Here is a 27,851-nt window from a genome sequence, read left to right on the forward strand (position 1 = left end):
TCTTTAACTTCTCATTCCCTTGGATAGCCGCATTCATTTTTTTCCTTACAAAAGACTAAGCCACTCTCATTTCTGCAGTGAATTAAAAAAACATATAAAATACCCGATTATTTTTGTTGGCTTTGATGGCACTACTTCAAAAGATTTTCCATTTAATGGGCCAGGTGCCAAATTCAGATGAAGGAGTGAGTATTTCCTCTCCTTTTTACATCAAGTGCAGATATACACAAGTGATAGTCCCCATTTTGAACTATATTGGCAAGTAAAGAGGGGGGGGGGGGAAAGAATGGAAAGAAACAAAACAAAAAAAGGGAAGGTTAAATCACAGCAATGTAAAGTAGATTAATACCTGGGCACTGGACCGGTGAATAGCCATGTGGTTGACTCTTGATACCCTCATGGAAACTAGGGATGGACAATAAATGTTGCCTTACCAGTGTCATCCAATTGCCAATAGAAAAAAAAGGCTCAAGACACTGGAGCACATTTCCAGTGTTTTGCTCAAGTTTCATTCAAATAGTAAAGCAGAAGCTTTCTTGCATAGTTGCAGCGTACCATATAGCAGTGATAAATAAATAATCTGCAGTCACATTTACAAATGAGAATGCTGCTAAACTTGATACTTCCCCTACCACCAGCATATGTACACAGGTATGTTCTAAAAGTAAAGATTAATGCTGGGTTATCATGAAACTCACTGAATGCTCAGCCAACTCACAGCCAACATGCTTAAATACACAGCACACCAAGATTTACAGCAACTATGGGAAGGATGAACAACTCACCACAAGAATCCACTGAGCGTAAAGGAAAAGAAGAAACAGATCAACAGGGGAATGCAAGAAATACAGCAAGACAGACGACGCAAAACAGAAAGACCAATGATTGAAATGAAGTGTAAAAATAACCATGAAGACAGCTTTAAAATGGCAAAAGTGAAGTTTGCAGGTTAGCACACACAACCTATTCCTCACTAGACATTACAATATTTCATGTTTTTTTTTAAATTTTTTTTATAAAAGTACTTGTGAAATAACCAAAAACCTAAGTAAGGCAGATGCAGGAGCTGCTTGGCAGCTTCAGAAGATGGGGCATTAGACCAGGAATTACAAACCGGACTTGGAATCCCAGTATTGGCAGTGGGATTATAATAGAACTAGCCCAAAAAGGAAGCGGTTCTAATTTTACAGAACATAAGGAACGGAGCTGAGAGTATTCCTTCCTACTTCACTCGAGCATGGCTCACGGCAACACAGCCATTGCATTAACTGGACTGGCTGCAGGATGAACCCTCTTTAGTAAGAGGGTAGGAGCAAAGGGAACTGCATCATCCAGTAACTTGCCCATGTCTTGGATACATGATAGGTTGTACAGTGGAATTACATGGCCTTACCCCGATCCTCTGTATGCCACTCCTTGAATATATACTTTAAAAATGCGTGCAATTTTATTCATTAAAGACACACAAAGACATTTCTGTTCATTAAAAAAAAAACACACACAAAAGAAATGGGTTATTCAAAGGCCAGTATTCATTTTCACCATATTACCTTTAGTCCATATATGAGCACTTAAAGCTTAGCAACCAATAAACATCACTGCTAATTCATCTGAAGATACAAAGATTAAAGGAGCACTTTAGATGAAACTAATGCCCAAACAAAAATAATTCAAAACCGCTCAAGAACAACAAATCTCCAACTGTCAGCAATCATCACTTTGAGAACAATGGGCTTGGGATGGATTACATTCAATGATTAAACCCAGCTCCCAAACAAAAAGCATCTTTAATACAGGTGTCACGGAGAGAATATTGTCACACCTGTGCCAAAAGTGCAGCAGTTCCCATGTCCCCTTCAAGTGTGGAACGGAGTAATTTGTTTTGTTCATTCCTGGGATATGGGCAAGGCTGGCATTTATTGCCCTTCGCTCATTGCCATGTGAAAGTGGTGGTGGTGGGTCTTTGCCTTGAACCACTGGTAGCGGTTTTGATACAACAGAGTGGCTTGCTAGGCCACTTCAGAGGGCAGTTAAGAGTCAACTGTTATGGTGTGGGACTGGAGTCACATATAGGTCAGAATTCAAATTCTCAAACTACCACAGTGGGATTCAGACACCAAAGGTCCCAGATTTAATCCCTGATCTCAGGCAGGCAGGCAACAGGGCAAAGACAACTGGCCCCAGTGCCACAGGCTAGGGTGAAAACAGGTGGAGACTCTCACTCACACCTGCTGGAAAATGTATGCGTGAGGGTGCTGAGTAAGAATAGGAGTGGGATGTAATACATCGTACAGCCAAATAGCCTGCTTACACTCACCAACTTGGTTCAAACATGAAGAACAGCCACTGGGCTGAGGTAATTGTGAAATGTTGGCAACGACACAAACTATCCCACAGCGCAAATTAGTTCCGTCCAGGAAAACATAGGAAAGATTTGGCTGGGAGAGGGGGAAGCCAAATTCAATACAGGCAGTGTTACCTCAACCTAACTGAAGTAACCAAGAGAGTAGTATTACTCACTTTTAATTTTGCATTCGGATACCTACAAGTGAAAAATTAGTATATTCTTGTTCCATGAAGTAGTACGAATATCCCATTTGACATTGTTAAACCAGCAGAAGACTCACTGGCAACGCAGCAAACTGGAAAGTAATGCAGCCGTACATACATGATAACAGCACTAAATGCATGCACCGTGACCAAACAAACTTGTTCTTCAAACTGGTACCTCTTGCTGCATGTTATCTAAACCCAGAATAGCCTCCAACTTACACAACACAGGTATGAAAGCCCTTTCAAAGAGGGGCTCTTCAGGGTATGCTTAGGGCTTAATATCAATTTAGCACCAGTATGAAGCTGAACGACAACCGGAGTGCACACGTCATATGACATCACTAACCGAGCTACAGGAAAACTGCTCGCTCACACTCGCTAATGTCGAGATGAATAAACAAGAAAATATTAAACTATAATTTATTTATTACAGATATACATGAATGGGTCAAATGCTGCAACCCAGTCTGAGTTCCTAAGACAGTGCAACATCAAATGGCCTAACCTTGAACATTTTTGACAGAGCTACTCTTTCATAAGCTATTAATTAAATTGACTGAAATTTTTATCCACGAAAACAGAGGTCATGCTTAAATTCAGTATTTTTCGCAAATACCTAATGTTCCTGTAACATAAGTGCTATAAATATTAGGCCAACTCTCCTCACCTCTCTCTCCATGGTTCAGCATCTAATTATCTGTTCTTCCCTTTCTCACTCTCGCTCTCCCTCCCCACCCGCAGTAAAACCCCGTTCTTTGTTAAAGGTACTATATAAATACAAAGTGATGCCTTTTCGATACAAAAAAAGCCTTTTAAAATCAAACAGGAAAGAATTGGCGAAGTAACTATTTGTAAGAATGTTACAGACCATTCTAATTTCCCCGTGTATTAGAACCCTACTGCCACATGTTGTAATCTAGTAGACTGTCGCAGATAAAAATTAGGTCAATTTATAGGACTATGGAGGTGCAGTGGACCGGTGTTTGGGCATCTTGAAGCACAGAGCAAGTTCTCATTCTTAGCTGGGGCTGTTTGAAGTCAGCTCCTCTAAAGGAAATATTGACCATCCAGTCCATCCACACCATAGCCCAAAGCAGCACCGGTAGAGGCACGACGATAGTTTATCTCCATTTGAGAGAATGGTATGTTGCATGGGTGAAGAGGGTGTGAGCAAGAAACAGAAACAGTGGAGGTCCCATCTTCAAACCCCCTGATATCATTGTCCCAATTAACCTTTGAAAGAAACTAGATGAATGGGACATTAAAAACATTTTTTTATTTGCTTATGGGATCTGGGCGTTGCTGGCAAGGCCAGCATTTATTGCCCATCCCTAATTGCTCTCAAGAAGGTGGTGGTGAGCTGCCTTCTTGAACCTCTGCAGTCTGTGTGGTGAAGGTACTCCCACAGTGCTGTTAGGGAGGGAGTCCCAGGATTTGACCCAGCGGCGATGAAGGATCGGCGATATACTTCGAAGTCAGGATGGTGTGTGACTTGGAGGGGAACTTGGAGGTGGTGGTGTTCCCATGCACCTGCTGCCCTTGTCCTTCTAGGTGGAAGAGATTGCAGGTTTGGGAGATGCTGCCGAAGAAGCCTTGGCGAGTTGCTGCAGTGCATCTTGTAAATGGTACACACTGCAGCACGGTTCGCCAGTGGTGGAGGAAGTGACTGTTTAAGGTGGAGGATGGGATGCCAATCAAGCGGGCTGCTTTGTCAGATACCATGAAACAGTCTCCTTTGTTAACCAACACTCAAATGTATAACTTTCACCACTCTCAGAAGGGCCAATGACTTGCAGATTGTGTGTTTTGTTGAATTCTTTTGGGTGGGATAATGGGGGGGGGGGAGGGAATTAAAAGACAGAGATAAAGCAGGATTTTGCCGTTTTTAATTTTTTTTTTATTGGTTGACGAAAATCAAAATTACACTTGCAAGATGAGTTGACATAAAAAGGAACAACAAAGTTCTGTTTAACTTTAGGGTGAGAGCATGGTGATCCCTCTACAGTATATCTACATCCATAGAAAAAGTGCACCTGGAATCATTCCACTGATGTCAATAGGACAACTCGATATGTTAATGCTCCCTTTGCATTACATAATGACTTCTAACAAAAGGTGCTGGAGCTCTTCGTGCTGTGAAATCCACCCAACCTTTACACTGTGGTGCACATTCCACAGCACCAGCGACAGCAGGAACAAGTACAAGTACAAGTGTGCAATTCTTTGAAAGTCACAAATCATGACTTTTATTTCTGGCCAGGAAAGATCCCCATATGTCAGCAGGTGACCAGTAAAAGCAAATGACACCCGTCACCAACAGTGGTGGTGTTGATATTTGCCACAGCCTCTGGAAGAGTCCAGCAAAACGACCCAAGGTAGTTGTCCACTCCACTGCAGGCCTGCTGCCCCTACACATTACAACACTGACACTGAAGTCAAGGCTACTGCATCGAGCAGCGCTGTCATACAAGTCGAGCAAACTTTTGTTCTTCTTAGGCTTTGGCAACAAGTCACAGGGAAAGCATTCCGTAATGATTACATAGGATATACAGCACAGAAACAGGCCTTTTGGCCCAAGCAGTCCATGCCGGTGTTTATGCTCCACTCGAGTTTCCCTCTCATCCTTCCTCATCTAACTATCAGCATAACCCTCTATTCCCTTCTCCCTCATATGCCTATCTAGCCTCCCCTTAAATGTATCGAAACTATTCACTTCAACCACTCCCTGTGGTAGCGAGTTCCACATTCTCACCACTCTTCGGGTAAAAATGCTTTTTCTGAATTCCCCATTGGATTTCTTGGTGATTATCTTATATTGATGGCCTCTAGTTATGCTCTTCCCCAGAAGTGGAAACATTCTCTCTCTAGCCACTCTATCAAAACCTTTCATAATTATAAAGACCTCAATTAGGTCACCCCCTCAACTTTCTCTTTTCAGCCTGTTCATCCTTTCCAGATAGGTATAAAGTCGCATTTCTGGTATCATCCTTATAAATCTTGTTTGCACCCTCTCCAATGCCTCCACATCCTTTTTATAATATGGCGACCAGAATTGTACACAGTACTCCAAGTGTGGTCTAACCAAGGTTCGATACAAGTTTAGCATAACTTCTCTACTTTTCAATTCTATCCCTCTAGAAAAGCTTGGTTTGCTTTTGTTATGGCCTTATTAACCTGCGTCACTATTTTTAGTGATCTGTGTATTTGCACTCCGAGATCCTTTGCTCTTCTATCCCATTTAGATTCTTATTTTCCAAGTAATATGTGACCTCCTTAATTTTCTTACTAAAATGCAATACCTCATATGTATCGGTGTTGACATTCATTTGCCAATAATATGCCAATTCGACAAGTTTATTCATGTCTTCTTGTAATTCGTTGCAGTCCTCCTCAGTATTGGCTATCTGCCCAATTTGGTGTCATCCGCAAAATCAGAAATTGTGCTTTTGATTAAAAAGTCTAAATCGTTAATATAAATTGTGAACAACAGTGGTCGCAGCACGGATCCTTGTGGAACACCACTTCCCACCTGCTGCCACTCTGAATAGCTACCCTCTACCCTTACTCTCTGCTTTCGGTCTTGAAGTCAGCTAGCTTCAATAGGGAAAACAGAAGCCCACAACAACAAATTAGAACACAAGTATATACACAAAAGAAAATATCGGAATTTGCTGATATTTAACTTATTAAAGTACCTTGAAATTGTCTCTAAAACAGAGACAAAAAGTTACAAAAGTTAATTTCATCATGCTTACCCAGGTAAATAATTACATTCCTCGTGCCCCCTTAATGTTCCCCTTTAAATTCAAAAACTAAATCGCAACTGAGAAATGTCTGAAAAAGAACTCACCCGGAGAAATCTGTGGCCAACAGTCCATAGTTAAAGATATATACTCTGCTAATTTGGCACAATGTCAGATAGCCCATTGCTGCTACAAATGAATACCTAAGGAACAAGAAACATAAATGTACTGAAATTATCACCATGTTATTACATGTAGAAAAGAATACTAAAACATCTTGCATTTTCTCAAAGAAATGTTCTCAATTTCCTCACCTCTCCTGCAAGTGCTAGTTCTGGCACACAGTTCCATGGACAGGAGTCGCCCTCTGGTACTTCATCCAGGCGGCCATTCTTTATGTCAGCCTGGATAGTCAGAGTCATAGAGTTTTACAGCACAGAAAGAGGCCCTTCGGCCCATCGTGTCTGCGCCGTCCATCAATCCCTGTCCAGTCTAATCCCATTTTCCAGCATTTGGTCCATAGCCTTGTATGCAATGGCATTTCAAGTGCTCATCCAAATGCTTCTTGAATGTTGTGAGGATTCCTGCCTCTACCACCCTTTCAGGCATTGAGTTCCAGATTCCAACCACCCTCTGGGTGAAAAAGTTCCTCCTCAAGTCCCCTCTAAATCTCCTGCCCCTTACCCTGAATCTGTGCCCCCTTGTTATTGACCCCCCTACTAAGGGGAAAAGTTCCTCTTTATCTACCCTATCTATGCCCCTCATCATTTTGTACACCTCAATCAGGTCCCCCCTCAGCCTTCTTTGCTCCAAGGAAAACAACCCCAGCCTGTTCAGCCTTTCTTCATAGCTGAGGCGCTCCATCCCAGGTAACATCCTGGTGAATCTTCTCTGCACCCTCTCCAAAGCAATCACATCCTTCCTATAGTGAGGCGACCAGAACTGCACACAGTACTCCAGCTGTGGCCTCACCAGCGTTTTGTACAGCTCCATCATAACCTCCCTGCTCTTATATTCTATGCCTCGGCTAATGAAGGCAAGTATCCCATATGCCTTTTTAACCACCTTATCTACCTGTTCCGCTGCCTTCAAGGATCTATGTACATGTACACCAAGGTCCCTCTGACCCTCTGTACTTCCTAGGGTCCTACCACTCATTGTGTATTCCCTTGCCTTATTTGTCCGTCCAAAATGCATCACCTCGCACTTTTCAGGGTTAAATTCCATTTGCCACTTTTCCGCCCATCTGACCAACCCGTTTATATCGTCCTGTAGCCTGAGGCTTTCCTCCTCGCAATTTACCACCCCACCAATTTTCGTGTCATCTGCGAACTTACTGATCATACCTTTTACATTCTCATCCAAATCATTTATGTAGATCACAAACAGCAAGGGACCCAGCACCGATCCCTGAGGTACCCCACTGGACACAGGCTTCCAGTCACAGAAACAACCTTCGACCATCACCCTCTGCCTCCTGCCACTCAGCCAGTTTAGGATCCAACGCTCCAAGGCACCCTGGATCCCATGGGCTCTTACCTTCTTGACCAGTCTCCTATGCGGGACCTTGTCAAAAGCTTTACTGAAGTCCATGTAAACCACATCCACAGCATTTCCCTCATCCACACACCTAGTCATCCCCTCGAAAAATTCAATCAGATTGGTCAGACATGATTTACCCTTGACAAAGCCATGCTGACTATCCCCGATCAATCCTTGCCTCTCCAAGTGGAGACTAATTTTGTCCCTCAGAATTTTTTCCAATAATTTCCCTACCACAGATGTTAGGCTCACTGGCCTGTAATTCCCTGGTTTATCCCTGCTACCCTTCTTGAATAATGGTACTACGTTAGCTGTTCTCCAGTCCTCTGGTACATCCCCTGTGGCCAGAGAGGCTCTGAAAATTTGTGTCAGAGCCCCTGCGATCTCCTCCTTTGCCTCACACAACAGCCTGGGATACATCTCGTCCGGGCCTGGGGATTTATCCACTTTTTGGCCTGCTAAAACCGCTAGTACCTCCTCCCTCTCGATGCTAATATGTTCAAGTATGTCACAGTCCCCTTGCCCGATTTCTATGTCTACATCGTCTTTCTCCATAGTGAACACAGATGCAAAAAATTCATTTAAGACCCCGCCTACATCATCTGGCTCTACACACAGCTTGCCACTTTGGTCCCTAATGGGCCCTACCCTTTCCCTGGTTATCCTCTTGCCCTTAATATACTTATAAAACATCTTAGGATTTTCCTTTATTTTGCTCGCCAGTGTTATTTCATGGCCCCTCCTTGCCCTCCTAATTTCTTTTTTAAGTATGCCCCTGCACTTTTTATACTCCTCTAGGGCTTCCTCCGTCTTTAGTCTTTTGTAACTGCCAAAAGCCCCCCTTTTTTTCCTAATGCATTTTTGTATATCCCTTGTCATCCAAGGTTCCCTTTGCTTGTTGGTCCCGCCCTTGACCTTTACAGGAACATGTTGGCGTTGTACTCTATTTCCCTTCTGAAAGTCTCCCACTGTTTTGATGTGGATTTTCCTATAAGTAGCTGCTCCCAGTCCACTTTGGCCAGATCCTGCCTTATCATATTAAAATCGGCCTTCCCCCAATTTAGAACCCTTATTTCCGGGCCGTCTTTGTCTTTTTCCATGACCACCTTAAATCTCACCGAATTATGGTCACTGTCGCCAAAATGCTCTCCTACTGACACTTCCACCACTTGCCCGGCTACATTCCCTAGAATTAGGTCCAGTACTGCCCCCTCTCTTGTAGGACTTTCTACATGTTGGCTCAAAAAGCTCTCCTGGATGCACTTTAAGAATTCTGCACCCTCTAAGCCTTTCACACTCTGACTATCCCAATTTATATTGGGGAAGTTGAAATCCCCCACTATTATTTTCGCACTTCTCTGAGATTTGCCTACATATCTGTTCCTCTATCTCCCCCTGACTGTTTGGGGGCCTATAGTACACTCCCAGCAAAGTGCTTGCCCCCTTTTTGTTTTTAAGTTCTACCCATATGGCCTCATTAGAGGAACCCGCTAATATATCGTCCCTCCTTACAGCAGTAATTGACTCCTTAATTAATATTGCAACACCCCCTCCCCTTTTACACCCACCTCTGTCTCGCCTGAAGATTCTATACCCCGGAATATTGAGCTGCCAGTCCTGACCCTCCCTCAACCATGTCTCCGTGATAGCAACAATATCGTACTCCCATGTGTTCAACAACAACTTCAGTTCATCCACCTTATTTGCAAGACTCCTTGCATTAAAATAAATGCCTTCCAGCCCTGCCATATTCCCTTTTGCCTTCACATATTTGCTCTGCCTTCCCAGCTGACTTGTTTTTTCCTCCGTATTTGGCTGTAAATCACCCCCTACTATAGCTCCACTCTGTATCCCATCCCCCTGCCAAGTTAGTTTAAACCCCCCCCAGCAGTGCTAGCAAACCTCCCCGCAAGGATATTGGTTCCCCTCTGGTTCAGGTGTAAACCGTCCGACTTGTACAAGTCCCACCTTTCCCAGAAGCAGACCCAGTGATCCAGGAAGCTAAAGCCCTCCCTCCTGCACCATCCCTTTAGCCACGCATTCATCTGTTCTATCTTCCTATTTCTATACTCACTAGCACGTGGCACCGGGAGTAATCCAGAGATTACAACCTTTGAGGTCCTGCTCTTTAAACTTCTACCTAGCTCCCTAAATTCTTGCTGCAGGACCTCATCCCTCTTTTTACCTATGTCGTTGGTACCAATGTGGACCACAACCTCTGACTGATAGTGAGCGTCAGTTGGGAGGAGGGTGATCCCAACCAGTCCCAATCCAGACCCCTCTCAGTTTCCATACATACAAAAACAACTTGTATTTATATAGCACCTTTAACGTACTAAAACGTCCCAGGGCACTTCACAAGAGCATGATCAGACAAAAAAAAATTGACACAAGCCACAGGAGGGGAGATTAGGACAGGTGACAAAAGCTTGGTAGAAGAGGTAGGTTTTAAAGAGGGTCTTACAGGAAGAGGGAGAGGCGCTGAGGTTTAGGGAGACTCATAGGGGGAAAAATTGGGCATCGCCCATTTTGGGGCGCTAATATTGGCCGGGCACAAAGTTTAGCGCCCAACGCTAATTATCGCCTCTGACTGCAAAATTCACCTCCATCACCCCTGGAGGTGATTTGAGCGCTAAATCAGGTGCTACACACCTCTCAAGGTGCAAATGTCGGGGAGCAAGGCGCTACCTCAGAACGCTACCGAAGCTCAGGTGATGTCAGTTACCATGGAAGACAGACAGACTGGCGCCGTCCAGTTCTTAAAGGGGAAGGGCCATCTTGCTGGCTAGCCACACCCTGCTCATTGCAGCCTTGAATCTTGGCCTGGAGTGACCTCTAAAGCAATTGTGTTGGAAGCACTAATGGACAGGCCCAGGGAAAGAGTTCGGCGCTTAGGAACCTCAAAAGTGGTGCTGAGGGCCAAAACTCCTTAGGACAGCATTAAATCTCTCCAGACGTCTCTCTCCCTCTCAACTTGCGTGTACCAAAGGTTTTGCCGACAAGAAAAGGTAGGAAGCGCCTGCCTTTAAATAGCGCTCCCCCAGCCCCTTCTGGACTTGAAAACGTTCCCCTCTACCTGTCGTTCCTAGTGGCAGGTGCTAAGGCAGGGGGCACGACTCAATTTCCGGTCCGGGGTGCTGCATGCTTGCATGACGTCATGATCGGCGGGCGCAAGAGATCGTGGTGGTAGTGTTTAGTGCCAGCGCAAAACAACGGGTCAATTTCGCGAGCAGCGCTAAAATCGCCGCGCTCGGGCGGTAAGTTGCTAGCACCCCATTAGCGCCCCCCGAAGGCACTAACGGGAGGTGCTAACCAACCGACTTTTTCCCCCCATGGTCTGTACAGCAGAAGACACGGCCAATGGTGGGGTGAAGGAAGTGGAGATGGAGAAGAGGTCAGAGCATGAGGCAAGTTACACACACCCATTCTGGCAGGTGTCACCAGTAGCAAAAATCCTGGTTTGATTTTTCCCTTCCTCAGCTCAGGGATGCTGAGGCCAACTTTAGCTCCCTCCCCAACCACTGACCCAGCTAGGATCAGCAAGCGCAGGACAAATCAGGGATAGAACCGAAGACCTTGTTGGTCTGTATGGCTTCGTATCACACTGGGATGGTGCACAACCTTCTGAGCCACCAGGGCGTTAATAACTTTCATAAATGTCAGGACATGTACTGAATTTTCCTCAGTTTTTACAACTTCATTATCACTCTATTTTACCAACTCGAACACCATCTCATTTGCTAACCAACAACTGTACACCTCATCATACATATTATATACGAGTTGATCACTTGTGGCACAGCACACTGGAAGTTAAGACCAATGCGAATTCTTCAGGCCAAGCAAGGTTAGAAGATTGGGATAAAGAAACTAATGTGAGGGAGGGGAAGGGAGTAGGGAGGCAAGTGGGGAAGAAAGGGAGAAACAGGGGAGAGAGGAAAGGAAGGCAGAGGAGGCGAGATGGGCAGAGGAGAAGCAAGTTTATTGAGGAGGGGAGGAGAGGAGAAAAAGTACGAGAATGACAGGGGAGGGGAATAGGGAAGGGGAAGTGGAGAGGGGATGAGGAATAGCAGGCAAGTCAAGGGTCAGAAAATCATCTTGGGCGGGATGCTGCTGATGGAAAGCCATTTCAGCTGATGAGCGGGGGCTGCCCAAAGACTGCTAATGGAGCTGCGGCAGTTTAATCTCAATGGCAATGGATGCTGTCTTAATATTCTTGTTGCAACGTTACCTGGGGGAAGGAAATGGAGAAGGTGCAGGAGGGATGGAGGGGGAAAGGGAGAAGGAAATGGGAGGGTATAAGAAGCGGGTAGGGAGAAGGGAAAGGAAGGAGAGGAGAACCATGGATGGGAGAGAGGAAGGATGGGCAATGGGGAACAGAGGGGCACAATATGGGGCGCTGTTCAGCAGATAATTGGACATGGGTATGCAGACTTAATTCAGCCCCCATTTTGAAGTGATATTTTTAATGTAATCCAGCACAAATTCTTATGTTCACATTTTATAACAGAAACTCCTTATGTAAACTTCTCACTTTTTTTATTCGTTCATGGGATGTGGGCGTCGACAGCAAGGCCAGCATTTATTGCCCATCCCGAATAACCCTTGAGCAGGTGCTGGTGAGCCGCCTTCTTAAACCGCTGCAGTCCGTTTGGTGAAAGTATTCCCACAGTGCTGTTAGGGAGAGTGTTCCAGGATCTCCACCCGGTGACGATGAAGGAACGGCGATATGCCTCCAAGTTAGTACAGGAAACTTTGTGCTATCCGGCACCGACGGGACTGAGCTGTTGCCGTCCCATCAAAACTGCCGGACAAACCAGCGCTAATGTTGAAACATAGAAATTTTGAGCTCCGTATCTGGCAACAAACCCTGTTGCTCAACAGCTTCTAAACAGTCAGCCGTACCTTGCAAGCATCTCTGTAGCTTAGCAACAGCTTCAGCGAGAGCTTGCAGAGCTTGACTGTTGAGAAAAAAGCAACAAAAAGAAAAAAAAACTAACGACACGGCTCCTGATTTTTGCCAGTGGCTCGAGCATTCCGGACAGTTAACCTCCGGATAAACCAAAGTTTCCTGTATGGTGTGTGACTTGGAGGGGGGGAACTTGGAGGTGGTGGTGTTCCCATGCACCTGCTGCCCTTGTCCTTCTAGGTGGTAGAGGTCACGTGTTTGGGAGGTGCTGCTGAAGAAGCCTTAGCGAGTTGTTGCAGTGCATCTTGTAGATGGTACGCACTGCAGCCACGGTACGCCGGGGGTGGAGGGAGTGAATGTTTAAGGTGGTGGATGGGGTGCCGATCAAGCGGGCTGCTTTGTCCTGGATGGTGTTGAGCTTCTTGAGTGTTGTTGAAGCTGCACTCATCCAGGCAAGTGGAGAATATTCCATCACACTCCTTACTTGTGTCTTGTAGATGGTGGAAAGACTTTGGGGGAGTCAGGAGGTGAGACACTCGCCGCAGAATACCTAGCCTCTGACCTGTTCTTATTGCCACAGTATTTATGAGGCTGGTCCAGTTAAGTTTCAGGTTAATGGTGACCTCCAGGATGTTGATGGTGGGGGATTCGGCGATGGTAATGCTGTTGAATGTCATGGGGCGGTGGTTAGACTCTCGTTTGTTGGAGACAGACAGTCATTGCCTGGCACGTGTGGTGCGAATGTTACCTGCCACTTATCAACCCAAGCCTGAATGTCGTCCAGGTCTTGTTGCATGCGGGCATGGACTGCTTCATTATCTGAGGAGTTGTGAATGGCACTGAACACTGTGCAGTCATCAGTGAACATCCCCATTTCTGATCTTGTGTTGAAGGGAAGGTCATTGATGAAGCAGCTGAAGATAGTTGAGCCTAGGACACCGCCCTGAGAAAACCCTGCAGCGATGTCCTAGGGCTGAGATGATTGGCCTCCAACCACCACAACCATCTTCCTTTGTGCTAGGTAGGACTTCAGCCAGTGGAGAGTTTCCACGCCCCCCCCCCCCCCCACTCCGATTCCCATTGACTTCAGTATTACTAGGGCTCCTTGATGCCACACTCGTTCAAATGCTGCCTTGATGTCAAGGGCAGTCACTCTCACCTCACCTCTGGAATTCAGCTCCTTTGTCCATTTTTGGACCAAGGCTGTAATGAGGTCTGGAGCTGAGTGGTCCTGGCGGAACCCAAACTGGGCATCATTGAGCAGGTTATTGGTGAGTAGTAAGTGCCACTTGGTACCGTCAACACCTTCAATCACTTTGCTGATGATTGAGACTAGACTGATGGGGTGGTAATTGGCCGGGTTGGATTTGTCCTGCTTCTTGTGAACAGGACATACCTGGGCAGTTTTCCACATTGTCAGATAGATGCCAGTGTTGTAGCTGTACTGGAACAGCATGGCTAGAGGCGCGGCTAGTTCTGGAGCACAAGTCTTCAGCATGACAGCCGGGATGTTGTCGGGGCCCATAGCCTTTGCTGTCTCCACTGCGCTCAGCCATTTTTTGATATCACATGGAGTGAATCGAATTGGCTGAAGACTAGCTTCTGTGATGGTGGGGACCTCAGGAGTAGGCCAAGATGGATCATCCACTCGGCACTTCTGGCTGAAGATGGTTGCAAACGCTTCAGCCTTGTCTTTTGCACTCACGTGCTGGGCTCCACCATCATTGAGGACGGGGATATTCATGGAGCCTCCTCCTCCTGTTAGTTGTTTAATGGTCCACCACCATTCACGACTGGATGTGGCAGTACGGCAGAGCTTTGATCCGATCTGTTGATTGTGGGATTGCTTAGCCCTGTCTATAGCATGCTGCTTCCGCTTTTTAGCATGCATGTAGTCCTGTGTTGCAGCTTCCCCAGGTTGGCACCGCATTTTTAGGTACACCTGGTGCTGCTCATGGCATGCTCTTCTACACTCCTTATTGAATCAGGGTTGGTCCCCTGGCTTGATGGTAATGGTACAGTGAGGGATATGCCGGGCCATGAGGTTACAGTTTGTGGTAAATACAATTCTGCTGCTGCTGATGGCCCACAGCGCCTCATGGATGCCCAGTTTTGAGCTGCTAGATCTGTTCGTAATCTATCCCATTTAGCACGGTGGTAGTGCCACACAACACGATGAGGGGTGTCCTCAGTGTGAAGACAGGACTTCGTCTCCACAATGACTGTGCAATGGTCACTGCTACCAATGCTGTCATGGACAGATGCATCTGCGACAGGTAGATCGGTGAGGATAAGATCAGGTAGGTTTTTCCCCTCGTGTTGGTTCTCTCACCACCTGTCACAGGCCCAGACTGGCAGTTCTGTCCTTCAGGACTTGGCCAGCTCGGTCAGTAGTGGTGCTATCAAGCCACTCTTGGTGATGGATATTGAAGTTTCCCACCCAGAGTACAGTCTGTGTCCTTGCTACCCTTAGTGCGTCTTCCAAGTGGTGTTCAACATGGAGGAGTACTGATTCATCAGCTTAGGGTGGGCGGTATGTGGTAATCAGCAGGAGGTTTCCTTGCCCATGCTTGACCTGAAGCCATGAGACTTCATGGGTCTGGAGCCAATGTTGAGGACGCCCAGGGCCACTCCTTCACGACTGTATACCACTGTGCCGCCATAGTTGGTGGGTCTGTCCTGCCGATGGGACAGGACATGCCCATGGTGATGGAGGAGTTGGCAGGGTCGACTGGGCTGGGTGTGCCATCGTCATGTCTGTAGCCAGTGTTGAGGCCGATGCCGGGTGGTCCGTCCGGTTTTATTCTTATTTATGTTTTTCATGTTACAACTGAGTGGCTTGCTAGGCCATTTCAGAGGGCAATTAAGAGTCAACCACATTGCTGTGGGTCTGGAGTCACATATAGGCCAGACCAGGTAAGGACGACAGATTTCCTTCCATAAAGGCATTAGTAAACCAGATGGGTTTTTACAACAATCCAATAGTTTCATGGTCACCATTACTGATACTAGCTTTTTATTCCAGATTTATTTAATTAACTGAATTTAAATTCCCCAGCTGCCGTGGTGGGATTTGAACTCACGTCTCTGGATCATTAGTCCAGGCCATTATCATTGTACCTCCCCACCAGTGGTGGCGCTAAGGACACAGGAATTTATCATGAAAAACTGACAGGAACTGCACCCAAGCATACGATTAATGATGCATTATATTTAGTTAGATTCCACACCCCAACAGATGCAGGACTGCACATACCACTGCAATACTCCAGCTTGCTTCAACCAGGTTGAATTTGAAATAAGTAGTTAACTCCCAGTTCTACTTAAATTCATCAAAAAGAGGAATTAAAATACTCTCAAATGGCTTTCAGGGTTAAAATTTTTATTTTCAGTTCAAACTTAAGAATCAATTACATAATGTCATGTGCACACTAATATAGATGTAAGAAGTCACACAACACCAGGTTATAGTCCAACAGTTTTATTTGAAATCACAAGCTTTCGGAGCGCTGCTCCTTCGTCAGGTGAAGTGCCGAGGTGTGATAAATGGCAGTTAGAAAGATTACCTGTAATCATCTGGCAGTGTTCTCTGACTATATAAGCTGTGTCTTTATGCATCTCTCCACTTCACCTGACGAAGGAGCAGCGCTCCGGAAGCTTGTGATTTCAAATAAAACTGTTGGACTATAACCTGGTGTTGTGTGACTTCTTACATTTGTCCACCCCAGTCCAACACCAGCATTGCCACACCACACTAATATAGAGAGAAGCTTGGTTATTATTAATACAAAACTGCAGCACCTATATTGTACTCAAGAGGATTTTCAGTGGGGCCAAGCCTGGAATGAAATTCAGTGACGCCATGTGACATCCCATTACAAGAAAGTCAATGATGATATCACCATTAATCTCTTTATAATATTTTTTAAAAGCACTGAATAAAGTACTGTTTGAAAGTCCAAATACCAGACAGATGAGAAGTAGGATCTAAATATCTTCTATACTCAAATCAATCAAGGACAACATGAAAACTTTGGCAACTTTGAACACAACCAATGAAAAGCCCATTGATAACCATGATGTGAGGAATCACTGCAGTAGTGATGCCACCAAGGAATCTTGCAATTAGCCAGAGTTCACAGCAAGGCCTTGAACTTCAGACTGCATCAACAGTCTCACATGTTGGGTCTGTGCTAATACAGTGGACCAGCCGGAATAGTAATCAGCTGCCTGGGTAGCAGGGTTCCTTGAAAAAACAGCCTCACACTTTATTTAGCTCATAAGTGACTGGGGGAAGGGGTTTGGACAGAAGCTTCATGTTAAACAATGGATGATACAGTCTATTCCTCTTAATTTGAAGTTGTTTAACTTGAGTCATCTGTTAATTCGATTTGAAACTGTGCAGTAATACCTCCCATTGAAAATTTCTTGCTTAATTCGAATTATTGATTCGCTCGAACTCCCACCCGGAATGGGTCCTAGTCAGTGAACTCTACTGCTCATTTCAAATTCAATCTGGTTCAAGCAAGCTACAGCACCAGACCTGCTTGGGCTATAGAAAGAAAGACTTCAATTTACATAGTGTCTTTCACGACCTCAGGATGTCCCAAAGTGTTTTGCAGCTATTAAGTGCTTTTTGATGTGTAGTTACTGTTGTTGAACAATTTGATGCGTCCCATGTTTTTGCATCATGGATTACCGTTTCAAATAGCGTCAGGCATCAAGGCCAGGCCCACACGTTCGGAGCCAAGCGACATTCCCAAGGAGAGGGTCAACAACTGGTGAATGATAAAACGGCTGACTTTTTATCTTCTTGTAAACCTAAAGACATCTTGACTGTATGAAATTGGTGCTTTTTTTTTTAAAAAAAAGAACTTTACCCAACCAGAATGCTAACTTTCATCAATGAAAGATACTCAGGTAGGAGAACTGCCGAGCATGATTTGGGGGAAAGAAAGCTACTGGCGATGGGGAAATCCAAAAACCCTTGGGGGGAAAAATTCAGTTGGTTGCGCCTCCCGTTAGTGCCTTAAGGAGGGCGATAACGGGATGCAAACCAACTAGCGCCCGGGCGCGGCACTGCCCACGCCTCCCGCAAAATTCAGCAGGAGGTTAGGGGTGGCGCTAACTGGTAGCGCTGCGCCACTGGCGATAACGTCATTCGCATGCACAGCGCCCCGCTCACGCCCTGGCCACGATCTTCGGGAGCGCCCCCTGACTTACCGCCAGACGCTATGTCCGACGGGGTCAGGGGGGCGTACCTGTGGCCGGGGAGGCACAATTTAAAGGCGAGGTGCACGGTGGCCATTTTTGTTGCTGGCTGCCTGCCAGCACCTGCCTGCGCTCCCGTCCCAGACCTTCTGAAAAGCCCCCCACCGCGGAGTGCTGGCTGCGCTCCAAGAGCCCGGCACTTCTCTTGAGTGCCGGGCTCTTTTGCCTGCACTCCTGATCCCCAGGGGCCTAGCTGGGCCCCAGGTCGCGCTGCACAAGGCCCCTCCCCTTTAAGAAGGGGACGAAGGCCTGCAATACCGCGACACGACGTGCCACAGCGTGTGGCGCTGTGGCATATAACACCGCAATATTGACTCACAGCGCCCCAAGAGGGATGCGGGGCGCTTCCAGTAGCGCCCCGCTTCCCTCCTGGGGCACAACCACTCAATTTCCAGCGCGGGGACGCTAATTTTTCCGGGGCGCTACCTTTAGTACAGAAAGAAGCCGTTCGGCCTATCATGCCTGTGTCGACTCTTTGAAAGAGCTATCCAGTTCGTCCCACTCCCCTGCTCTTTCCCCATAGCCCTGCAAATGTTTCCTTCTCAATTACGTCAATTCCCTTTTGAAAGTTACTACTGAATCTGCTTCCACCACCCTTTCAGGCAGTGCATTCCAGATCATAAATACTCGCTGCGTAAAAACAGTTCTCATCTCCTCCACTGGTTCTTTGCCAATTATCTTAACTCTGTGTTCTCTGGTTACTGACCATATCACAGGACCATCTACATTCACATACTCTGACTGAAGTATGGCGCTGCAAGGGAGAAAGATTGCCCAGATGGTTGAGAACTGTGGCACTCGCTGAAGTACCTGTTGTTTAAAAGCACGATCTGTTGCCAACTGCTTTCATCACTGTATGTTCACCCAATCAGCAGGGGAAGCAGCTGCATCTGACACAGTCAAGGATCCCATACAGGCTCTGAAACAGCAAACCTCTGAGCGCAAGAGGACACAAGGTTTTAATCCAATGTCGGCGTCAATAAAGAAGACCAGATTACTGACCAAGGCGTAAACTGTTGATGCTGTGCTGGCGAATGTTGCAGCAGTGGGAATGAGGATGTGAGGAACGGGCTCAAGTGAGTAGATCCAGAAAGCACACAGGGGTAAAGGAACCAAGGGCATCCAATTCTGTGCAATTGCTGAGGAAGTGGCTGATACGAAACCAAATGTCCCAAGTAGCACTTTTCTCTGTTGTACTTGATACTTTTTGGCCTAATATGCTGTTGGCGAGAAGCAAGCAGGTGTGGAATATTTTGCAAATTGACTGAACTTTGCGTTGCACAGCTTGTACAGTGCTCAAATTTTGATCTTATGCATTTCAATAGTTGCTCTGTTTTATGGCATTTTAAAGTGTGCTGGCAGTGCTTTGCAATATTGTTTCTTTAAAATTGCTCAACTTTAACTACTAAATAATTTGAATTATTTTTCAAGCAAAAGAATTACTGAATTAAGAGGAGGGGGTCTGTTAAGGCTGTACTTTCATTGTCATTCGGTCAAAATCCTGGACCTCCCTCCCTAACAGCACTGTGGGAGTACCTTCACCACACAGACTGCAGCGGTTCAAGGCACCGGCTCACCACCACCTTCTCAAGGGCAACTAGGGATGGGCAATAAATGTCGGCCTTGTGGCGACGCCCATATCTCAAGACTGACTTTTGAAAAAGCACTGACATTAGGACTGAAAACAGGGCACCGTGTTATTCCACAAGAATGCAATTCTATCCTCTCATTTCCTTGTAAAGAAAACTTGCAAAAAAAACAAAATTTAATCCTTTAGCCAATCTCCTGCTAATCCACAAAAGGCGAACAGATCCACAATTAGACAAAGACACACAGATATTAAAGTCGAATTAAAGTCCTGCACTCAGAAGCAACTAAGAGAATTCAACACAACATTTTCATTTATCAGTAAGTTCTTTAATACTCAAACTTGAACTATTAATAACACACAAGATAACCAGCTGCAGTCAGGTGCAGAACCTTTGTCATTGTTGCCAAAAGTGACCAATGGCAAACATTTGTGAAGCTGATCAACAGAACTCGTGACTTCACTACTCACTTGTAACATGGCTATAATACCTTGTCTTTTACCATTCATCAGTTTTTATTACTCCTAGTGTCTATCTTTCCTCTTACATATATTTGCTAATTCTCACACTCTCCTCAAACAAGCTGATCTCTCTTCCCATTCAAACGACCACCCTATAGCCTTAAACCCATGTTTTCCAAAGTTATTTATTGCCCACTCTGGGTATCAGTATAGCTGTTCCAATTGCGATTTGATCACCCATGTATGCTACACACTTCTGGAACTTAGCTCTTGAACATTTTAGTGAATTATCTGTCACAGCCTTGGGCACCATGCAGTACTGCACAAGTTACCACCAAATGGCTTCTCACCAAAGCTATGGACTGACTGGCCTCTCCAATCATTATGCTGTAATTGAGACGAAAGCTCTGACTTTTCCCATTAACTCAGGCTTCCTCGAGCTCCGTCTTCTTTCCAATTCTGTTCCTTCGTCATAATCTCCCCATCTAAACCCGTCAACTCCTTTGCTTATCATTCCACCCAAATTTCATCAAGTCCCTGAAGAGTGCACATCCCCAGTTCTCCTGGGGAGGCGCGAGCGGGAAGCTTGAAAAAGCTTCAGAGACCCAGGTAAAGGCCTCAGACCGCGGGTGTCGGCGGGAGGCGCGAACGGGAAGCTTGAAAAAGCTTCAGAGACCCAGGTAAGGCCTCAGACCGCGGGTGTCGGCGGGAGGCGCGAGCGGGAAGCTTGAAAAAGCTTCAGAGACCCAGGTAAGGCGTACCAGTCTCCAGTCTCGGACCTCAGAGGGAAGGAGAGGGGTAAAAAGTAATCCAAGTGTGACGTCACCAGAAAGCGGGTAAGTGATTGGTTGGTGAGTATTTCTCTCTTTTGAAGCTTAAACTCTGTGGTTTCTAGAATCGGGGCAGAGGGTATTTAAGAATAATATTAATTAATTTAATTAATTACATAGAATGGGAGAACAGGTGATGTGTTGCTGCTGCAATATGTGGGAGCTGGTAGACACCATTGATGCTCACGGTGATCACATTTGCAGTAAGTGTTGGCTGCTCGAGGAATTCCGGCTCTGTGTTGAAGAGCTGGAGTCCGAGCTTCAAACACTGAGACACATCAGGGAGGGGGAGAGTTACCTGGACTCTGTGTATCAGGAGGTAGTCACACCAATTAGATTAATTAATTCAGATGTAGTCCGTGGCCAGGGTCAGGATGGTGTGACTAGAAGTGAGGCAGGTACGGGGATCCAGGAGGTAGTGTTGGAGGAGCCGCAGCCCTTGCTCTTCTCCAACAGGTTTGAGGCTCTTACTCCCTGTGAGGATGGGAACGGGGACTGCGGGGAGGATGAGCAACCCGGCCACAGCACCGTGGAGCGGGGGGCCATTCAAGTGGGGGGGAGATAAAAGAAATGTTGTAGTGGTAGGGGATAGTATCGTTAGGGGGATAGATAGAGTTCTTTCCAGCTGAGAGCGAGAGTCCCGAAGGCTGTGTTGCCTGCCCGGTGGCAGGGTTAAGGACATCTCCTCTGGGCTGGAGAGAAACTTGGTGTGGGAGGGGGAGGATCCAGTTGTCGTGGTCCATGTTGGTACCAACGACATAGATAGGACAAGGAAGGAGGTTCTGCTGAGGGAGTTTGAGCAGCTAGGGGTCAAATTAAAAAGCAGAACCACAAGGGTAATAATCTCTGGATTACTACCTGAGCCATGTGCAAATTTGGCTAGGGTAAATAAAATTAGAGAGTTAAATACGTGGCTCAAAGCCTGGTGTGGGAGAAATGGGTTTTGCTTCCTGGGACACTGGCATCAGTACTGGGACGGGAGAGAGCTGTTGCATTGGGACGGACTTCACTTGGCCAGTGCTGGGACTAGAGTCCTGGCGAATCGAATAACTAGGGCTGTAGAGAGGGCTTTAAACTAATTAGTGGGGGGGAGGTTTGAAGAGAGCGAAAAATAAAAATGACAGCGGAGAAGGCAATAGAGCAAGGTAGCAGTGGGGGAATTAAAAACCAGAGCGTGTCAGGAAGGGACAGAATGTATAATGATAAAGGTAAAGTAGTAAAAGGGGTAAAAGCAGGAATAAATGGTCAGAAAACATATTTGAAAGTTCTTTATCTGAATGCACGCAGCATTCGTAACAAAATTGACGAGTTGACGGTACAAATAACTACACATGGGTATGATCTGGTGGCCATTACGGAAACATGGCTGCAAGATAATTATGACTGGGAACTAAACATACAAGGGTATTTGACAATTAGGAAGGACAGACAGGAAGGAAAGGGAGGTGGGGTTGCTATGTTAATCAAGGATGGAATCACTGCAATAGTCAGAAATGATATTGGGTCAAAGGATCAGGATAGTGAAATAGTTTGGGTGGAGATAAGGAATAAGAAGAGGAAAAAGTCACTAGTGGGCGTAGTCTATAGGCCTCCTAACAGTGGCAACTCTGTTGGTCGGAGTATAAATCAGGAAATAGTTGGGGCTTGTAATAAGGGAACAGCTATAATCATGGGGGATTTTAACTTTCATATTGACTGGACTAATCAAATTGGGCATGGCAGCCTTGAGGAAGAGTTCATAGAGTGTATTAGGGACGGGTTCCTTGAGCAGTATGTAACTGAACCAACCAGGGGGCAGGCAATCTTAGATCTGGTCCTGTGTAATGAAACAGGATTAATAAAAAATGTCCTAGTAAAGGATCCCCTTGGAATGAGTGACCATAATATGGTTGAATTCCAAATTCAGTTTGAGGGTGAGAGAGTTGGATCTCAAACCAGCATACTGAGCTTAAATAAAGGAGACTATGAAGGTATGAGAGTAGAATTGACTAAAGTGGACTGGGAAAACAAATTAAAGTGTAAGACGGTACAAGAGCAGTGGTCTACATTCAAGGAGATATTTCACATCTTTCAAGGAAAATATATTCCACTGAGGAAAAAGGGGAGTAAAAGAAAAAAGACAGCCATCCGTGGCTTAGTAAAGTAATAAAGGATAGTATCCGACTGAAAACAAAGGCATATAAAGTAGCCAAATCTAGTGGGAGGATAGAAGATTGGGAAGCATTTAAAAGCCAGCAAACAATAACTAAAAGATTAATTAAGAAAGGGAAGATAGATTATGAAGTAAACCAGCAAAAAATATAAAAACAGATAGCAAGAGTTTCTACAGCTATATAAAAAGAAAAAGGGTGGCTAAAGTGAACGTTGGTCCCTTAGAGGATGGGACCGGGAAACTAGTGGTGGGGAACATGGAGATGGCAAAGACGATGAACAAATATTTTGTATCAGTCTTTACAGTAGAGGACACTAAAAATATCCCAACACTGGACAAACAGGGGGCAATGGGGGGTGGGGGGGGGGGGGAAGAGGAGCTAAAGACGATTAAAATCACTAAGGAGATGGTACTCAGTAAAATAATGGGACTTAAGGCGGATAAATCCCCCGGACCTGATGGCCTACATCCTAGGGTCTTGAGAGAAGTGGCGGTAGAGATTGTGGATGCATTGGTGATTATTTTCCAGAACTCCCTGGACTCAGGAAAGGTCCCGGCAGATTGGAAAACTGCTAATGTAACACCTTTATTTAAGAAGGGAAGTAGACAAAAAGCTGGAAACTATAGACCAGTTAGCCTAACATCTGTGGTTGGCAAAATGTTGGAGTCCATTATTAAGGAAACAGTAACAGAGCATTTGGATAAACATAATTTAATAGGACAGAGTCAGCATGGTTTTATGAAGGGGAAGTCATGTTTGACAAATTTGCTCAAATTCTTTGAGGGCGTAACATACAGGGTGGATAAAGGGGAACCAGTGGATGTAGTGTATTTGGACTTCCAAAAGGCATTTGACAAGGTTCCACACAAAAGATTACTGATCAAGATAAGAAATCACGGGATTGGGGGTAATATACTGGCATGGGTGGAAGATTGGCTATCTAACAGAAAACAAAGAGTTGGGATAAATGGTTCATTCTATGGCTGGCAATCAGTAACTAGTGGTGTTCCGCAGGGGTCAGTGCTGGGACCCCAACTCTTTACAATCTATATTAACGATTCGGAGGAAGGGACCGAGTGCAACATATCCAAGTTTGCAGACGATACAAAGATGGGAGGGAAAGCAATGAGTGAGGAGGCCATAAAAAACCTGCAAAAGGACATAGACAGGCTAAGTGAGTGGGCAGAGATTTGGCAGATGCAATATAATGTTGGAAAGTGTGAGGTTATGCACTTTGGCAGAAAAAAATCAAAGAGCAAGTTATTATCTAAATGGAGAGAAACTGCAAAGTGCTACAGTACAAAGGGATCTGGGGGTCCTGGTGCATGAAACACAAAAAGTTAGTATGCAGGTGGAGCAGGTGATCAGGAAGGCCAATGGAATCTTGGCTTTTATTGCAAGGGGGATGGAGTATAAGAACAGGGAAGTCTTGCTGCAGTTATACAGGGTATTGGTGAGGCCACGCCTGGAATACTGCGTGCAGTTTTGGTTTCCATATTTAAGGAAAGATATACTTGCTCTCGAGGCGGTTCAGAGAAGGTTCACTCGGTTGATTCCGGAGATGAGGGGGTTGACGTATGAGGAAAGGTTGAGTAGGTTGGGACTCTACTCATTGGCGTTCAGAAGAATGAGAGGCGATCTTATCGAAACATATAAGATTGTGAGGGGGCTTGATCGGGTGGATGCGGGGAGGATGTTTCCACTGATGGGTGAGACTAGAACTAGGGGGCATAATCTAAGAATAAGGGGCTGCCTTTTCAAAACTGAGATGAGGAGAAACTTCTTCACTCAGAGGGTAGTAAATCTATGGAATTTGCTACCCCAGAGAGCTGTGGAAGCTGCAACATTAAATAAATTTAAAATGGAGATAGACAGTTTCCTAGCAGATAAGGGAATTAGGGGTTACGGGGAGAGGGCAGGGAAGTGGACGTGAGTCTAGATTCGGATCAGCCATGATCCTATTGAATGGCGGAGCAGGCCCGAGGGGCCGTATGGCCTACTCCTGCTCCTACTTCTTATGTTCTTATGTCCTGCAGTGTAATATCTGAATCACTCCTTCTTGATCTCCTCCTCCATGACCTCCAATGGAGCAATGAAAATCTAGTTTATTTCAATTCTTCTAAAATCAGTTTCTTCTCATTTTTCACACGTCTAACCAACAGCGAGAGCCCCTTATCTTTATCTGTTGGTGGTCTTGGCCTCATTACTTCCTGCGAGTGCAGCTCTCCCACTTCATCCATTGCTAAATCCTTGGTTTCCTCTTGCACACCAAACATTTCTTTCCCCTTCGACAACTCTATTCTATTCAGCCCCATCCGTCCAAGACTAGAATGTTGTTCCAGCATCCGAGAAGGCTTTTAAATTTCCTCCCTTCCCTCCTCTCCTGCAGGTGTTAACTCCCTGCTGCAACATGGTTCCATAGACACTTGGTACCCTCCAGCACCTCACCCACAAGCTCATTATTCACACGAGCCTTGACAGTGAACGTTGGCAGGATCTTCATTGCTGTGAATTGGCCGCCGAGCCCAATCTCGTGCTCCCCAACATCCACACACAAACATGTACATCCAGTAGTGGGCACTGGATAGCAATGAGGAGGAGGAGGAGGACGCGTGGTCAATTTTCCCCTCTGTAACCCAAAAGGCGTTAAGGCCAGCCGTATCACCATCTTAAGCAACATCAGTTAACTCAGCACAGAGCAGGGATTGAACCTGGAACTTTGATATTCTGTATTTTTCAGCTACTCACTGAATCAACTCGCTGAGCTCTCAGAGGGAGGCTCTTCGAATACGTCGCACATCTAGACAGGCTACAAGAACAAGCCCAACAGGCAATCCATCTCGCCACTAGCCTCCAACAATGCTCCCGCAGCCTTTCTTGTCTTCATTTTATTTGATACTATGGTCAGTGATCTTCTGAACTTTCCTCCCTTGTTCCTCTAACAAACATGCTATTTCACGTGCTCTTTTTACGTTGATACGGTTTTTGAAACAAGGACCCATCGCACAGTCTCCTACTCCAAGCTATTACATACGAACATACAAATTAGGAGCAGGAGTAGGCCACTCGAGCCTGCTCCGCCATTCAATAAGATCATGGCTAATCTGATTACTCCACATTCCCACCTACCCCCAATAACCTTTCACCCCCTTGCTTATCCAGAATCTATCTACCTATTCTTTACAAAACCTCAAAATTAAACAACTCATCTCCCACCTACAATTTTATGGGTTTTAAAAGACAAACTCAGTGTCCATTAATGCTTTCTTCCAGATTTAGCCCATCTTCTCTGCTACTCTTTTCAATGCTGTTGGTGCCAGCACTACAGGACACGACCCTTCAACTTGGTTTCTTAATTTGAAAAAAGAATTCACTTGTAATATAAAATCATACCCCACACTGGAAACCATGTATATTGCAAAACAAAAAAAACCAACCATGTGCAATAAAACCACTAAAAACAGACAAGGATCCAGTGACATTTACACAAATTTGTACCTGGGTAGAGCAAATTAAAATGGGCCAAAACAGTGGTTATTAAAAAAAAATTGTGCTTTTTAAAAAATAAATATCAAGGTGTTGAACATAAAACATTGAACCTCAGATGTATTTGTATGTAGTTTAGAGGCTTCAAATGGAGTAACTGCAACATTAAGGTTAGCAAACAAGGAAAATGAAACAGAATATGTATCACATCAAAATTATTTCACATTTTAAATTTACTATAAGCAAAAAGCAAATCAAGTTTAGATAATTTGGTAAGCTGATTCGACTGCATTAACTGCCTTCAGTTAGATATTGCCACCAATTCAAATACAGGCAAAGTTAAGATAGCACCGCATACATTATTCAATTTGTACCTCCAAAGCTGCCGTTCAAGCCCCAATAAATTAATAAAACAGTGCCAAACACTGTTATATTGTGGTGACAAACATTTTATGTTAGAGCAGCAAATTGTGCAACTCTAAGGCGGTAGACTTCAGAGTTCCCAATCTTGGCCTCAGTGTAGAATGGAGGTGCTGAGCAGAGACCACTGCATCGTCCATTAGGGACGAGGAAAAATATTAATTATTTTTAAAAGTTTATCCGTTTGGTCCCGCCTAGAGCTCAGCAAAAGAGGCAATGACAGAGGCCTAAAGGCAGCCACTCATTCTCTTGACTGTAGGAGGTTTACGGTCCGGAAGTGAGGTGGGGGTGGGGAAATAGAATCTTTCAAACAAATAATTAAATATAATGTAAGTATAATTTGTTTTAAAACAGTTATCAGATTTACTTGAAACGTAGGCCGTATTTTCAAATTGATGCCTTTTCTTCAGAACACATTACATACTGGGTTCCGTACCTGTGAATGTTTGAGACTTTCGCTGTTGTCATAATGCAGTAACACAAAGAAACTTCTATAAAAATGTGCAATGAGTACCTGGAGAAGGAACGGTAAAACAAAGATCAGACACGTGCTTCCCAAATCAAAATCAAATCAACTTTTATTGTCATTGTTAGTGCACAAGTGCAGTACAACGAAATGTAGGCTTGCGGCTCCTGAGAGTGTACATTTAGATTAAGACATTTAAACATTCAACATACATTTGGCTTGTAATACATTACATAAACATAACCATAATAAAGTGCATTGGCAGATGTGCTTCCTAAGCACAAATAAAAATAATTGCTGTTCATATTTAACAACCACAGGCTTTGGCTTATAATTTACATTTGGGAACAAAAGTAGCCCATGCAGTCCCTAGAGGCTGTTCTGACATTCAATTAGATCGTGGCTAATCTGTACCTTAACTCAACTTA

General features: G+C 45.1%; 1 protein-coding gene across 1 annotated transcript in view; it reads right to left on the reverse strand.

The window, feature by feature from the left end:
* Positions 1-27,851, reverse strand: part of mboat1 (membrane bound O-acyltransferase domain containing 1) — a 185,626-nt gene that overhangs the window by 105,512 nt on the left and 52,263 nt on the right. Inside the window, exons 3-4 of the mRNA XM_085988926.1 lie at positions 27,394-27,471; positions 6,404-6,499 (exon numbers count right to left, since the gene is read on the reverse strand). Coding sequence (XP_085845052.1) covers positions 6,404-6,499; positions 27,394-27,471 — 174 coding nt within the window. The remainder of the gene's footprint in view (positions 1-6,403; positions 6,500-27,393; positions 27,472-27,851) is intronic.

This window comes from Somniosus microcephalus, chromosome 5, assembly GCF_052327205.1.
Source record: "Somniosus microcephalus isolate GS21.2 chromosome 5, FLI_Smic_1.0, whole genome shotgun sequence".
Taxonomy (NCBI): Eukaryota; Metazoa; Chordata; class Chondrichthyes; order Squaliformes; family Somniosidae; genus Somniosus; species Somniosus microcephalus.